The sequence below is a fragment of the Hemiscyllium ocellatum genome, chromosome 25 (genome assembly GCF_020745735.1).
Source record: "Hemiscyllium ocellatum isolate sHemOce1 chromosome 25, sHemOce1.pat.X.cur, whole genome shotgun sequence".
Classification (NCBI taxonomy): domain Eukaryota; kingdom Metazoa; phylum Chordata; class Chondrichthyes; order Orectolobiformes; family Hemiscylliidae; genus Hemiscyllium; species Hemiscyllium ocellatum.
In genome coordinates this window covers 15,021,144-15,037,681 of record NC_083425.1, presented here as the reverse complement: position 1 = coordinate 15,037,681, position 16,538 = coordinate 15,021,144, and the positions used below count along the sequence as shown (strand labels likewise).

Below are 16,538 nucleotides of genomic sequence, written 5' to 3'. Positions count from 1 at the left end.
TTGTTTTGTAATTGGAAACTGTATTGATGTCCTGGATATCTTCTTTCCTGGCACAAGCCCACCAGATCTCAATAGTTTTATAACAGTTGACCCAAAGGTAAGTTATTTGTAAAATAGACCAGATTGCCACAGTTCATGATTTACATTTCTTTCCAAGGTAGACCTCCTTAACATCTATTTGCCTTCTGGTTGATAGGTTATTAGTCAAAGACACATGGTAATTGTTAAAACTTATAAGACACTTAATAGGTATCAACCAGCCCATCTAGCCAAGGTAACATTTTAAAAATCGCTTGACAGATGTAGCATGGAAGTAACATAATTGGTTATTCATCAATTCCATCTGAATTGACTAACAGCGATTGACATTTTTAAATTGTTAGTGGCATGCCCATCCACACTATTGAAAACTGGTCCCAACCACTGCTGTAGTTTCAGCATCCTGAGTTTGGTTAATCCATCACAGTCTTCTGATGGAGAATGGTTCAAGATATTTGATCAATTTAATTAGTTGCCTATTTACATGTTTCAGGGCGGCACGGTGGCACAGTGGTTAGCACTGCTGCCTCACAGCGCCAGGGACCTGGGTTCAATTCCCGCCTCAGGCGACTGACTGTGTGGAGTTTGCACGTTCTCCCCGTGTCTGCGTGGGTTTCCTCCGGGTGCTCCGGTTTCCTCCCACAGTCCAAAGATGTGCGGGTCAGGTGAATTGGCCATGCTAAATTGCCCGTAGTGTTAGGTAAGGGGTATATGTAGGGGTACGGGTGGGTTGCGCTTCGGCGGGTCGGTGTGGACTTGTTGGGCCGAAGGGCCTGTTTCCACACTGTAAGTAATCTAAGTAAACTGTATTGTTAATTGGATACTTATGTTTTCTACATTGGTTCAAGTTATAAATTATTTTGTTGATTTTTCTGGTAGGAATGGTCAATAAGCCCCTTGTTTGAAAGAGGTGGCAATAAGAAAGATTCATTTTTGGACCTTGATGGGCGACAGAATATGTTAAACAAAAGATATGCAGCTGTTACTGAAGATGGTGTCAAGCTTCATGCACTATTGGAGGTAAAAAAAAATGAAGTGTATAATATTTATTCCATCATGTCTTTTTAAAATAAATACTGACCTATCCACTGTAAGATTGAACATAATGGGAAGGATCATATGTGTGGGGAATTAACTTGCTGAAGAATGACAGAAGAATCCCATGATAATCCTGCTTACTTCCAGATTCAATTTTCTTAATAATGGGCTTAAATTCAAGCAGAGAACCTGCATGAAACGCTTGGGCAAATACGTGTTGCCCAAATCTAAGTAGTTAACTGATGTTTTAATCATTCTTGCTTTAACAGCCTATTTTCAGCTTAAACCAGACAGCTGCATAACTGTGTGTAGTTCAGAAAAAATGACAGTCTGGAAAGTCTTTGTACAATGAAACTAAAGTGTTTTAGTCATGCACAAATGGTTTCTCTTCATCACATGCCAATCAGAGGAAATGAACAGAGATGCAGCTTCAATGAGAACCCTCCATTCTAGTGTCAAGGTGGTTAGTTGGCTCTCTTGTATTAGCATTAGTGCTCAGTAGAGTGGTACAATATTACTATGAGCATTCAATGCATTGTTATTTTCAATGAAAATAGCAGTTGGTGAGGAATAAGATCATCTGCTTATTATGTATAATGAATATTGAACATGACAACACTTTCACAAATTTGTAAGTTTCTTTGGGCATCTATGCTGTTTCCATGGACAAGTAAAAGTACACTGACACATTTACATTACCTTTTTAACCACATTTAAGTAATGCTTTAAAGAAGTCATTAGAGACAAATTTGAGCCTGGACACTTAATGATCTATTAATTTGACACCTTGAGAAAGCCTTCTTTGAATCATATGGAGGAGTACCTGAAAGCAGTGTGATCTTGACTTTGAGTCAGATTCAAAGGTGTTGCATATTTGGAATTGCTGCCTTTGGGGAGCCTTTTCCAGGCTTTCCCTGAGGAGTATGCTTTTTTAAAAATCAGCTTGTTCAGAGATATTTTTGCACACCTTTAGAGCAGGTGGGACTTGAACTAAGGCCTCTTTGTCCAGGGGTAGGGACATTACAAGTGTGCCAAAAGAGTGCTCCTTTTGGCAATAGTAGCAGAATTCAAACTTGCATTATCTTATAACATACACCTTATTCATCAGGCTATGCAACTACCAGTTTAAAGGTAGTGTGCAGAATAGAGCAACATTCTCAGGCATGGCATGACACATGCCTGCATTGCGGCAATAATGTGAGTATGCAAATAGCAAGATCATATGCTGAACTGTCTACAGCAGGTTAATGAAATGGAATGTGATAAAGACAGCATTAAGGCTACCACTTAGGTCTTAATGAAAGGAAGATCTAACTCAAAAGATTGAGTTGTGGGGCAGCTGTTACTGCTTTAACTTAGTACGTGGGCTTCACGGAGTATTGTGCTAGTGTATGACTGATCCATGTCATTTCAGGTCAGCATACCTAGGTATTCCAAGGCTAAAGACAGGACAAAAGCAATGTATGTTATACTGTTTGTTTCGTACCCTATTTTATACTTTGTTCTATTTCGTCTTGTTGCAGGAAAACAGAATATTTTTTCATGCTGATGTAAAAGATCCCAACTGGGAGAAATATGTGAATTATATAGATGAGATGGTTGTGGAAGGCTTTCATGCTGTAGTTCAGAAGTCTCTCCAATTTCTTCTCAGCAATATGGAAAGTCAGGTTTGTAACACTGAGCAGAACCCAATTAAGATACAATGAAAACCTTGGTCCAGATTTTACTGACCCCTGAAAGGCAGACTGGGAGATAGATGGACTCAGAAACTCCATCAGGTCAGTTCCCCTGTGCTATGACACTGCTGGGGAAGTTGTGCCAGAATAGCTATCTGCTGAATGGAGATGGCATCCAATGTAAATAATTAAGTATCTAATAAAAACCATTTTCATGAAAAATGGCAAGTTGCTAGCTGTAGGTAGGCCTCTGTCACTTTGGAAAGTCAACAACTACATGTATATAGTCTCCCATCCATTGGGAAAGGCCAGTGAAAATAAAAAGTTAAATTTGGAAAGTAACATATTGGTGTAATGCAGCTCCATTTTGAAGTATGCAAGATGAGGTGGAGCAGTATGTCTCATGTCAGTTTTACTGTTTTTCTTTCTGGGCAGCAGCTTTCCAAAGAACCATATTTTATGGAACAAAGGGTGACTTCATCCTGATTTCTCTGGGAAAAATTGCCGTTTAACATTGTGGTCTATGGACTTTTAAAATATGAATCATAGAATCCCTACATTGTGTGACTTCTGACTTTGATAGAATCCCAACTGTGGAAGCACGTCATTTGGTCATTGAGTCCACACAGATCCTCCAAAGAGCATTCCACCCAGACCTATCCCATAGAATTATCTGACCAAGGATGGGAGGAGCTTTGAATGGACCATAAACACTGACTTGGATTAGTTAAACCAAATGGCCTCCTTCTAGGCCTGTATTCTATAATCTTATTTTAATTTGAACAGGAATTGGATAAAGTCTTTACTGAATTGCAGGCTTATGAAAAAGAGTAAGGTGTAATTAGTTATCTCTTTAAAAGAGCCAACACATGGATGTTTGGCCAAGCGGTCACTTTTCTGCTAACATTCTATGATTTTAAACACAAATTGTTAAAAGTAACAATTCAGTTTGAATATTTTCAAAGATATAATATATGGAAAGATCTCACTGGATTTATAGGTGCTTGCTACAAAAAGACATTCTAAGACCAATTTTACAATTTTCATCATTTTCTACCAATATATTTAACAATCAGTTAATTTTGTTTCTGACTAAATTATTTTCTTCTGATATTTGGGACATCTAGGCTCATGCTTCACCACTGTTTGAAGTGCGTCTTGAACTCACTGAATCTGACACTGAATTTCGACCAACTATTGGAATAGGCAGTGAATTCTATAATCTCATAGAGACTTTGATGAATGATGTATATAAATTTGTTGGCCTTGTTCCACGTCTAGCAAAGCATGTTACTCGAAAGAAGTATCAGGTGAGACCAAAAACATGGAATAATCTCTTACAATTTGTCATATAATTTACCTTAGATTACCAAATGATTAAGGGAGAGTACTTCATTTCTGACACCCCTCTTCTAGCTATACAAATTACATTGCTACACTAACAGAGACTGTCCTGTAGTTTTCAATCTGCACAGTCTGCATCTAGTGTTCTTCAATGATAAAAGTGGAGACCTTTAATGCTGATAACGGTCTATAGTACTTACTGCACCTGGGTAATCAAGGTAAGTCTGAAATGGGACACAATCAACTTACTCCTCTTTCATATTCTATTCATTGCACTTATTTTGATGTGAAAAGTTGCACTTGCACAAATTATTTTCAAAATATACACTTCCAACACAGCTGACAGTGTACAGTAGTTTTTTTGTTTTAAAGCCTCAGTAAGCAAGCTATTTAAGAACAACAAAAATACAGGAACCATTTACAATGTACTGAATACTTCTAGGTCTACATAGACTTCTAGGTCTACATAGAACTTAATAAAAGCTATTATGAAATCTGCTGTGTGTGATATTTGATAAAAGCTGTAAGTTAGTTAATTATTGTTCTTCTAGAACCACCATGGCAAATGTAGCCTTCCACCATTCCTAGTTCAATTATATTTTATCAAGGACCTGCCTGAAAAAAATGTTTCTACATGAAATAAAGCAGATTGTTTACTTGCTTCTTTCATGGACAGCCTGTACCAGAACCATTTGCCTGGAACATTGCCAATCCTTAGGCCCAGTTTCTGTCTGGTCTGAGACTCAATCAAGACAATGAGAATGACTGACTGACTGGCCCAGGCTCCAGTGTTCCTCGATGTCGACAAGAATGTCCTGGCCCATAAAACTTGTCACTCTAGTCACACAGAATTTGAATGCAAATGGAAATAAGCTGAAATGTAAATGATCGTATGAAGAAAACTTGTCCCAGACACTCATGAAAATGATGATTTCTAACATAAAGTCCAAAATGGAAATTTCCATCCAAGGTTTCTTTTTAGAGCTGATTCTTCCAATTTGTCCCACAAAATAGAGCTGAGAGTATTTTGCTCTCTGATTTATTGAAATAAATAATAACTTAAGAATCTCACAGACCAGTCATCTCCTCATCTGTTTTTGGTGAGGCCAGTGGTATCATGTCAACAAAATTAGGACAATTGAGCGATCTTCTAGGCTAATATGATTGAGTCCGTTTGTGTGAATGTGAATAAAACAACAAGGTGTTACAACACTGGGTAAACCCTCCTGCTTAATTTAAACCAGCAACACAATCTGATGTTCTTCGGCCCATTTCGTCTCTGCACTAACCTGCCATGGTCTCCATTTCTGCCTTAAAATTCCATCTTTCAGATAATAAGCCTCTAGAATATTCTGCCTTCTTTTCAGAGTCGACATCCACATATCTATCTTTTATCATCTTGTCTTGCTTTTGCAAGTCTCTTAGCCTTTCAGGACAAAACACTTCTGTCTGACCCTCTGTTCAGGTTCTTTTCCTGTACCATTACTTCAAAAAGGATATCTGCTGACTGAACCTCAACTCCTTCATCTTTTTACTTTTCGCTTTGTACATTGATTTGTGATATTGAAATCTGGTTACCATAGTCTGGGAAAATATCAGGATATTTGTTTTACCTCCTCAGTTTCTTAGTCTTCCTTAGGCTTCTCCACATCAAGGGGTGTAACTCTCACTTTGGATCCTGCCAAGTCATTCCCAAGAGCAAACTGAATTCCTCGAACTGACACTGTTGATCATTGCTACTATAACTTTCCCAGTCTTGAGTTGGCACTCCAACCTGATCTTTCATCGGCGAATGCTAAATTTCTGTCCATCTATCCCACAAATTACCACTCTCTCAGGTAACAGGTCAGAAAGAGTGCCTAAACGCTCATCCCTTACTATCAGCGACTGGTTAGATATTGTACCTCTCAAAATTAACTTCTTGTCCTTCTCCCCCATTCTTTGAGTAAACTTTACCCACAGAGGCGAATTCTTTGTCACGATCAGTACTAACTCCATATCCAGCCCCTGCCTAGGCTGTACACTCTCATGCAGCTCTTTGACTTTTCTTGGGGTCTCCTTTACTACCTTCATTAATGCCACCGGCTTAGTTTCTTTACCATATCTTTTCCCACAGTGCCTTTCTTTAACAACCAGCACTGTGACTTTACGGGTCACACTTTACAGTGGAAATACCTGAGGCCTTTCACCTCCTTTCCATGCTCTTGGGCTTCTTTTTCATCCTGTGGTAAATTCTTATCCGGTGCTCTCTACTCTTGTTTGTATCATGTAAGATCTCCCCTTCTCCCAACTTCTATCCCTCAAAGGATGAAATTCTGGCAAAAAGCTTGTCTTATGCATCAACCTGTATTCATCTGCTAGTTCTGCTGACCTTCTCACTTCATGAACTTTCTGTTATCCATGTGAATTCTTACCATCTCTGGAAGTGAATTTTTAAACTTATCCAGCAGAATAATCTCCAAGAGTTTCATAGGTCCTGTCTATTTTCAAAGCAGGCAACCATCTATTAAAATGATTCTGTTTAATTCTTTCAAACCCAACATAAGTTTGACCTGGTTCCTCCTTTTGTTTTTCTGAACTGCTGTCTATAGGCTCCTGGTACCAATTCATAAGCACTTAAAATAGCCGTTTTAACCTCTTAATCTCTTGACCCCTCATCTGACAGTGCAGCAAGTACCTCAATACCTCTGCTTACCAGTTTAGTCTGAGCTAGCATTACCCATAAATCCTCAGACCACTCCATCTGCCTGGCCAATGTTTCAAATGAAACTAGGAAGGTTTCAACATCTTTCTCAATGTGGCAGAGTTTTGACATATTTTTATATAACACTACCATCTTTTTTAATCTCCATTCTGTTAATTTGACTTTGCTGAGAAAGTCACAACTTCTCAAATTCAAATTCTCTTCTTGTCGTGTCTGTGTGTATCCCCCTTACAGTTTCAGCTTTACTTTTGTCTTTAGTTTAACCCAAATCTAACTTATTTGCTAATTCTAAAAGTATGGCATTTTCCTTTCCTTCTAACATTTCTTGGTAAATTTGGGAATCATCATCAAATCTCAGAACCTCTTTAGTACATTTAAGAGTCACTTACCTCACTTTTTAATTTAATCAACCACAAGTCACTGAAATTAAACAAATTGTCTCACCTACATTTTATTTAAAGAACTAGGACATTAACCTACAAATGTTTAAATCTGCTGGGATTTGTCATGCTTTCAAATCTGTCTAAACCAATTCAAATCCTGATGATGAGCCCCCAAACTGTTACGACACAGCATTATCCTGCTGCTTAATTTCAACGCAACACAAAAGATTTATCCCATTCAGTAATCTGAAAATTTGAGGCCAAGAATTAGTTAAAGTAAAAGTTAAACTTTATTTCTTAAAGTATAACAGAATAACTACCAACTATTTACAATTCCTTCCTCTAACCTATCTTTTGCCTTCCCCTTCTACAATACTAGTTCAATAAAATCCCCGATTACGATTTACTGAAAAATGTAAGTTTCAAAACCAGACAGTTGTTGAATCTTCTCTTTGCAGATTTACTCTCCAGGTTGGTGTTGATGTCTTTCTCTGTGCAAACGCCTTCTCTAGATATGTACCTCTCGGACAGTTCTGACTAGCAGTCTACATCTCTTCGTCTTCTGGTAGTTCTCTTTCAACTATTCAATTTTCCCTGGTCTTATACCCCAAAGCATTGGATTATTTCATTGATTTTTAAATATTGTCAATATACTACATTTATCTCAATTGGAGAATAATATTTTGGGGTATAACTTAAACTGTTTGGATTAGATTAGATTACTTACAGTAATAATATATTAAAATATATATTAAAGTAAGAAAATAAACTGCAAGGGCTAACTAGCAAGGAATATTTAAAACTGACAATAAGATCTTTAAATATCAATACGAATAAAGGGGCTAAAATACATTTTAGCTACTCAGAAATTTAACCTGGAGACTTGGGTTTGAGGAACAAGCAAGCAGCAGAGGAGTTGAACAGATATTTTGCATCAGTCTTTCAGGTGCAAGATACTTTGAACATTTAATTAAAATTAAACGACATGGAGCAAGAATTAAGTTCCATCACCATCACCATAGAAGTAGTATTAGGCAAACTAATGGGGCTAAATGCAGATAAGTCCCCTGGCCCTGATGACTTGTATCCTAAGATTCCAAAAGGTAAAAACAACAGAGAAAGGGAATGTATTGTAATTTTCCAGAAATCCTTGGATTCTGGAGAAGTAAAAGAGAATTGGAAAGCTGCTCATGTGATACCCTATTCAGTAAGAAAAGGAGGAAAAAAACAGGTAACTATAAGCCAATTAACCTAACACCTTTTTATTGGAGAAGTATCAGAATCAATTGGAAGTAAAAGCAGATAATTTAGAAAATTGTAATTTGATCAGAGATCATTAAAAGGTAAATTCTATCTGACTAATTCATGTTTTTCAAGGAAATCTCAACAGTGTATAGAGGGGAATCAGTGTGGGTTATATTTGGACTTACAGAAGGTTTTCAAAGAAGAGAATTCACGCAAGGTTAAATTATAAGATTAGAGAACATGGAGTTGAAGGTGGTATTTGACACGGATAGAGAATTTGCTCATGAACAGGAAACAGTGTGTGGGAGTTGTGATCACTACAAGGTCAGCTAGATGGACCTAATTGAATATGAGTTCCCTGATTGGGGCTGCTAATCTGGTCTAATCAGGGAACCCTGGTTGAGAGATAAAAACAGGAGTGTCGGAAGTTCTGTTCACTCTGATGTTGACTGCGAGAAAGCTGTATCTGTTAAGGACTTTACGTGTGAAAATAAAGTGACTTGGTGAAGGGTTACCAGCCTCTGTGGAGTTATTTCAGGAATAAATAGTTATTTTTAGGGTTGGCAACTCACAATCAGTGAGGTTCCATGGAGATAGCTTGTGGGACTGAAACTATTTACAATACATATGATTTAGAGGAAGGAAGAGAATGTACTGTCACCAAATTTCCAACCACACTAAAATAGTTGGAAAGACAGTCTGTTAGCGGGATATAAACAGAAAAATATTGTTAGGTTATGTTAGAGGGAAAACATTGGTACATGGAATATACCATGGGAAAATGCAATGTTATTCGTGTTAGAAGGAAGAACAATGAAAAAGAATATTTAAATGAAGAAAACTGAAGTAATCTATAACACAAATGGAATTGGGGATGCTTGTGCCTGAAACACTGAAAGCTAGCACACAGGTGCAATAGGTAATTCAGAAAGCTAATGGAATATTGGCCCTTGTTTCAAGAGTGTAAGGGTTGGAAAATCTTACTGCAATTATACAAGGTGCTGCTGAGATCACATCTAGAGTAGTGAGTAATTTTTGTCTCCTTGTTTTAAGAAAAATTATTTTATTTGGGGCAGTTCAGAAGTTTCACTGGATGATCCCTGCTATGGAGGGATTGTATAATGAGCAATGATTAAACAGGCTGTGACTCTACTCACTGGAATTTAGAAGAATGGTGGTCTCATTTGAATATATAGAATTCTTAAGTGGCTTGACACAGTAAATGCTGAGAGTATGTTTCCCTCACAGGAGAGGCTAGGACCAGGGGGAATTATCTCAGTATAAAGGGGATGCCAATTTAAGACTGAATTGAGGAGGAATTTCTTCTGATGGTTGAGTCCTTGGAACTCCTTGCAACAGAGAGTTGTGGGGGAAAACTGCAATGTTATCCTTTTTAAGTATATTTTGTTTCCAGCTTGTACTATAAATCACTGCAACTTCTTTCCTTTATTCCTCTTTTCATATGTAAGATTTGTACCTAGGTACTTTGTACCTAAAATGGCACCACAAGAAGTGACATTGTAAACTTTTCATTGATTTATGTACTTGAGTACATGTGACAATAAAATCTTTTTCTAAGGCTGTGAAAGATAGATTCTTTCAGTAGGGGAATCACTGATTACGGGAAAGGGCAGGAAAGTGGATAAGAGGAATAATGGATCGGTCCCGACTCTATTGTTTAGCAGAGTGGGCTTGAAGAGCCAAATGGCCTACTCTTCTTCGTATTTCTTAAGGTCTTATGTTACATTGAACTTGCTTGGTCTGGCTTCTCGCTGATATTCTGCTCTGCTTTGTTCTTCAGAAAAATGAAGAGTTAACTAATGACTTTTGAAATGGAAAGTGGATGCGTAGGGTTCATTTATATTGTGTTATTGAGTATAATTGGATTGGGGAATGAATGGTGTGTGGAATGTAAAATGAGGAAGATATAGAAAGCATAACTTGTCCTTTTAAGTGCAAAAATATGAAAGTATGCTGTTCCTGACTGACGTAAGGAATATAGACTGCAGTGGGTATGTGTGAACGTGTGTGTGAAATGTCAACGGGTGCGGGTGCATCATTTGTTGAAGAGTGTAAATGAGGGGAATTTTGAGGATTGTGCAAATGAAAGGAATGCTTCAGGCATTGCTGGAAGAAATGGAGTGATTCTCACCTTTTGCTCTTACGATGACATTTGGTTTCATTTTCTACATCGACCCAGTACCTAGAAATGATGTCAGCCCTGATCCTCTCAGCTTTCCTTCTTCAGGCTTTCTGGACATGCATCTTAATCTCCTGCTCTGCTGACAGTAGCATTTCATCCCCGCTTTGGCCTCCTGCCACTTCAGCCTCTTTACATTGCTCCATTTAAAATTTAGGAAAGTTGATTACGTCCTTGCTTTATCATACATGTTCCTGTTCCCAAAATGTCCTCAGATAGACCACTGGAAATTGTGGTGCCCAATGAGTAATGTGGTTAAAATGAGGTCCAATCTATTAAAATTGCCTGAACTTTATGCTAAGGTTTTCAGAGGACAATAGACGATAGACAATAGGTGCAGGAGTAGGCCATTCTGCCCTTCGAGCCTGCACCACCATTCATTATGATCATGGCTGATCATCCTCAATCAGTATCCTCTTCCTGCCTTATCTCCATAACCCTTGATTCCTACTATCCTTGAGAGCTCTATCCAACTCTTTCTTAAATGAATCCAGAGATTGGGCCTCCACTGCCTTCTGGAGCAGAGCATTCTACTCACCCACTACTCTCTGGGTGAAGAAGTTTCTCCTCATCTCTGTCCTAAATGGCCTACCCCTTATTTTTAAGCTGTGTCCTCTGGTTCGGGACTCACCCATCAGCGGAAACATGCTTCCTGCCTCCAGAGTGTTCAATCCTTTAATAATCTTATACGTCTCAATCAGATCCCCTCTCAGCCTTCTAAACGCAAGGGTATACAAGCCCAGTCGCTCCAATCTTTCAATGTAAGATATTCCCGCCATTCCGTGAATTGACTTCGTGAACTACGCTGCACTCCCTTAATAGCCAGAATGCCTTTCCTCAAATTTGGAGGCCAAAACTGCACACGATATTCCAGGTGTTGTCTCACCAGGGCACTGTACAGCTGCAGAAGAACCTCTTTCACGTACCTAAAAAAGCTTTTACTATCGTCCTTTGTATTTTTGGCCAGTTTACCTTCGTACCTCATTTTTTTTCTGCGTACTTCCTTCTTAGTTCTTTAAAATCTTCCCAGTCCTCCGTTTTCCCACTCATCTTTGCTATGTTATACTTTTTGTCTTTTGACTTTGTATGTTTCTTAACTTCCCTCATCAGCCACGGCCACCCCTGCCTCCTCATAGGATCTTTCTTCCTTTTTGGAATGAACCGATCCTCCATCTTCTGCATTATACCCAGAAATATCTGCCATTGTTCCTCCACTGTCATCCCTGCTAAGGTATTGCACCATTGAACTTTAGCCAACTCCTCCCTCATAGCTCCATAGTTCCCTTTATTCAACTGAAATATTGTCACTACCGATGGTACCCTCTACTTTTCAAATTGCAGATTGAAGCTTATTGTATTATGGTCACTACCTCCTAATGGCTCCTTCACTTCGAGGTCCCTGATCAATTCTGGTTCGTTGCACAATACCAGATCCAGAATTGCCATCTCCCTGTTTTTTTGACACTCATTTTCTTTCATCTTTCACATGAAAAATCGACCTCTTGCTTCATATGTTTTTGGGAAAACAGCATTAATGCAAGTGAGTTTACTTTGCTCAGTTTCCTTTTAAAACTAATGAATTGTTCTTAAATGAAGTGACATGCATAATTTTAATTCAAGTTTATTTTATATGGTATAAAGGCTATCAAACCATCTATGAAAACAAAATATATCTAATTTATAATCACCTTTCTTTGACTGCAGATAGATCTTGAAGAAATGACAGATTTGACTGAGATGCGAGAAGAAATAATGACTCTGGTGATAACCACTATGAGACAAGCAGAGAAATATGAAGAATCATTTGATAATTATTCTTATTTGTGGGTGGATGATCGCAATGAATTTCTGGAAGAATTTCTAATATATGGGCGTGTGCTCACCCAGGAAGAAATAGAATCTTATGGTGAAGGAGGTGTCCCTCCAACTCCACCCACTCTTGAACAGTTTAAAAATCAGGTAATTAATGTTCTATGATATACCATCTTTAAAAATAAACTTAGAAAAGCCTGAAAATGACTGAGTTGTACCAACATGAATTTTAAAGTTCCACCTATTATACTCACTTTAAACTTTAAGTGTGTTACTATGGTTTTATACAGCAGAAACACGCATAATACGTTACGTGCTTGGATAATGAGATTTTAATTACTTGCTATGGAGAATACTCAGTCTGGGGGTATGCTGCAACATTTTCAGTAAGTCAGTGCTTAAAACACATTGAATTCCAAGTTATAGAAAATATATTCATAGAATTTTAGACGATTGAGACATCTCAAAACAGGTGATACTGGGATGAGAACTTCAGTTAAAAGATGTTGAGAAAATAGAATTCTTAATCAACACAAGATCAAAGTGTTCACAATTGAGGTTCTGAGAAAGTAAATTGAGAAATTTCCAATACTTCATAACTTGGTGATTAGTAAACCTAAAGAGTTCTTTTCTGACCATGAGGTTTTTGTCTCATTTAGAGAGAGATGACTGGTAGTAGTTTAACCAGAGAGTCAGCGTGCCTCTGATGAGGTGAGAGGTCGAGAAAGAGAATCCTTCATGGTGACTTCAACTAGTGTGGATTGAACTCATGTAGTTGGCATCATTCCGTGTTGTAAACCAATCATCTAGCCAACTGAGCTGAACCAACCTTAACCACCACACCTCATCCCACTAGATCGATTAGTTCGGTGGCTGGTTTATGATTCCTTCAATAGTAACACTAAAAAAAAGCACCCAGATCGCTGGAAAATTAAATGTGATTGCACAGGGACTTGACCTGAATCTGGAGAGACCCAGCTAGGAATGAAGGGATATAATTAACCAAGGCTAGATGATTGCATGTGTTTTAATGTTTTTTTTTCCTTTACACCCTCCCTTCTGCAACAAAATGAATGAATTTCATTTCATTTGTTGTATTGGATAAGTATTGTGACCATGGATCATAACTCTAGATCACCTATATGCATATTGAACTTGAATTATAACATGTACATTTTTTTTTAAAAAGGACATCTAGCCTTAATTCAGTGGTTTCAAACAGAAAGTGACCCTGCAATGCCACATCTGACAAGCCTTTTCACCCAATTTGCCTCAGCTGCCCCGTTTTCAATTAAAGTAGTCTCATTTGCCATATCCCTCTATACCTATCCCATCAACATATTAAATGACAGTTGTTCTCGTATCCACCACTACCTCTGGCAGGTTGTTCAGACACTTGCCATGCTGAAAGAATTGCCTTTCTGGACTCTTGTATTTTTCCCCTCTCCCCTTAAACCTGTGCTCTCTAGTTCTAGACTCCCCTGCCATGGGGAAAAGCAGTTGGCTATCTACCTTATCTATGCCTTTCATGATTTTATAGACTTATAAAGATCACTCCTCAGTCTCCTATGCTCCAGAGAATAAATCCCTACCTATCCAACCTCTCCTTGTAATTCAAACTTTCCAGTCCAAGTAACATCCTGGTAAATATTTTCTGTACACTTTTCAGTTTAATAATATCCTTTCCATAGTGGGGTATCCAGAACTGCACACAGTACTAAGTGTGGCCTCACCAAATCTTGTACAGCTGCAGCAAGACATCCCACCTCCTATATTCAATGCTCTGACTAGTGAAAGCAAGAATGCTGAGAGCCTTCTGAACCATCCTATCTACTTGTGACTCCACTTCAAAGCGCTATGAACCCCTAGATCTGTTTGTTCTATAACACTGCCAGAGCCCTACCATTGACTATGTAAGTTCTGCCCTGGATTGACCCACCAAAATGCAACACTTTGCAATTATTTATATTCAACTCTATCTGCCATTCCTTAGCCCACTGGAACAGTTGATCAAGATATTACTGTGTTCCCAGATAACCTTATTCCCTGTCCACTAAACCACCAGTCTTGGTGTCACCATATTTCCTAAATTCTCATCCAAATCATTTATATCAATGATGAATAACAGTGAACCCAGCACTAATCCCCGTGGCATACTGCTAGTCACAGACCTCCAGTTTGGGGTGAAAGAACCATCTACCATCACCCTGTATCTTCTACCATCAAGCCAATTTTGTCTCCAGTTGGCTGGCTGTCCCTGGATCCCATGAGATTTAATGTAACTCAACAACTTACTATGCATACTTGTGAAAGGCATTGTTAAAGTTCATGTGGACAATGTCGACCCAACTGTCCTCATCTACTTTTTTGGTGACTCCTTCTGAAGACTCAGTCAAATTCATGAAACATAATTTCCCATGCATAAAATCATGCTGACTATCCTGAATGAGTCCTTGCCTCTCCATATGCCTGCAGATCCTGTCTCTCAGAATCCCCTTTAACAACTTATCTATTCCAGACATGAAGATCACTGCTCTGTAGTTCCCAGACATTTGTGTAGCTCTTCTGAAATACTGATACCATATTAGTCACCTCCAATCTTCGGGAACTTCACCCTTGGCTGTCAATGATTCAAATGTCTTCAGTAGGAGTCCTGCAATTTCCTCTCTGGGATATACTTCACTAAGTCCCAGGGATTTATCTAACACATTAAGATTTCCAGCACAACCTGTTCTGTAATGTGAACTCCCTTCAAGAAAATGCAATTTCAATATAGATTGGTTGTCTCCTCTCAATTCCCAGCATGAGGAAAGCACTCCTGTGTGATGTTTCTGATCTCCCACTACTTGGCCCTAAGCTTTCTTGCTTCTCAAATGGCAAGTGGCCTCTCACTGTTAAATGCATTTTATGAAACAAGCATTTTTACCCCCATTTTCCCACTTGTTTGTTTTACTCATATGTTTCTACCCTAGAGGCACTCTGACACCTTCCCTCTGCTGTAAGGCCACTTTATCTCCTTTCCCCCATATTTCTGGCTTGATTTGCTGTTGTCTGCACTACTTCTTCTTCCCTTGCATCACACCCTATGTGCTTGATAGCCACTGGAGAGATTCAGCACGGAACTCATGCTTGCTTGTCACCTTGACTTACAGGTCAATTGTATGAAAGTTCATGGTTCCAGCGTACTATGAGTAATTTTCAAAACTCTCCATTAAATTACTATCAATTTGTTAATGAATTGCTTTGACTACCTTGCTGTTGCACTCATGTGAGGTTCTCTCTTTAGGTTTGTTGCCATCAGATAAATATAGAAAAAAATAGAAAATGGCTTGATACACTCTTTATCCATTTTTGAGCCAGTTCTCCTGCTATACCTACCAACTGCGTACAATCTCCATGACCAATCACACAGACCCAAACAACTCCTGTGACATACTGTCGGCTGAATCTTACATTTCCTTTGACTAAGTATGAGTTGTGACTGGTTGTTTTGGAGGGTTTCACGCTACTGCTCTAGTAAGTTTTTTTTTCACTGTATCCTAGGAAACTCACTCCATTAACAACCTTCCCCTGCCACTATAACATTCCTTTCATCAAGTTCTAGTCCGATTTTATCACATGCCATTCTCAGAACAGCTCACCACCAAGCGGATATCTGCCAAAAGACCAGCCTGTGGCACATATAAAAGGCTGCTGGCATTCTGAATAGGTACAATAGGTAATAGGTACATTGAAAATGACACTATGATTCTCTGAAGTTTTCGTGATTCTTGTGGACAGAATGGTGCAAATGCAAGGCATTGTTTTCATGGAGGACTGACAGAAGAGACCATGTTACTAGACCCTGGTCTGAGTTTGACACCCTGTGTCAGTGCAGTCTCAGTCATGTGCAGGAACAGGCAGCAGTACTAAAGAAGGTCAATAACCTTCTCCTCTCTTCTCTCTGCTATCTCATACTCTATCCACCTCCAATAAGGCTCATGATCTGCCACTCTTTGTTTGCAGCATCCTTCCACACTCACTGTCAGTTCACCCAAATCTGCCCAAACTTCTCCTCACGACATCTGAAACCTCACTACCTTTTCCCTATGTACATC

The 16,538-nt window shown here is 38.7% G+C and overlaps 1 protein-coding gene across 1 annotated transcript in view; it reads left to right on the top strand.

Moving 5' to 3' along the window:
• Positions 1–16,538, top strand: part of LOC132827952 (dynein axonemal heavy chain 17-like) — a 443,350-nt gene that overhangs the window by 99,647 nt on the left and 327,165 nt on the right. The window contains exons 16-19 of the mRNA XM_060844799.1: positions 919–1,059; positions 2,601–2,744; positions 3,881–4,063; positions 12,334–12,588. Of these exons, the coding sequence (XP_060700782.1) occupies positions 919–1,059; positions 2,601–2,744; positions 3,881–4,063; positions 12,334–12,588 (723 nt within the window). The remainder of the gene's footprint in view (positions 1–918; positions 1,060–2,600; positions 2,745–3,880; positions 4,064–12,333; positions 12,589–16,538) is intronic.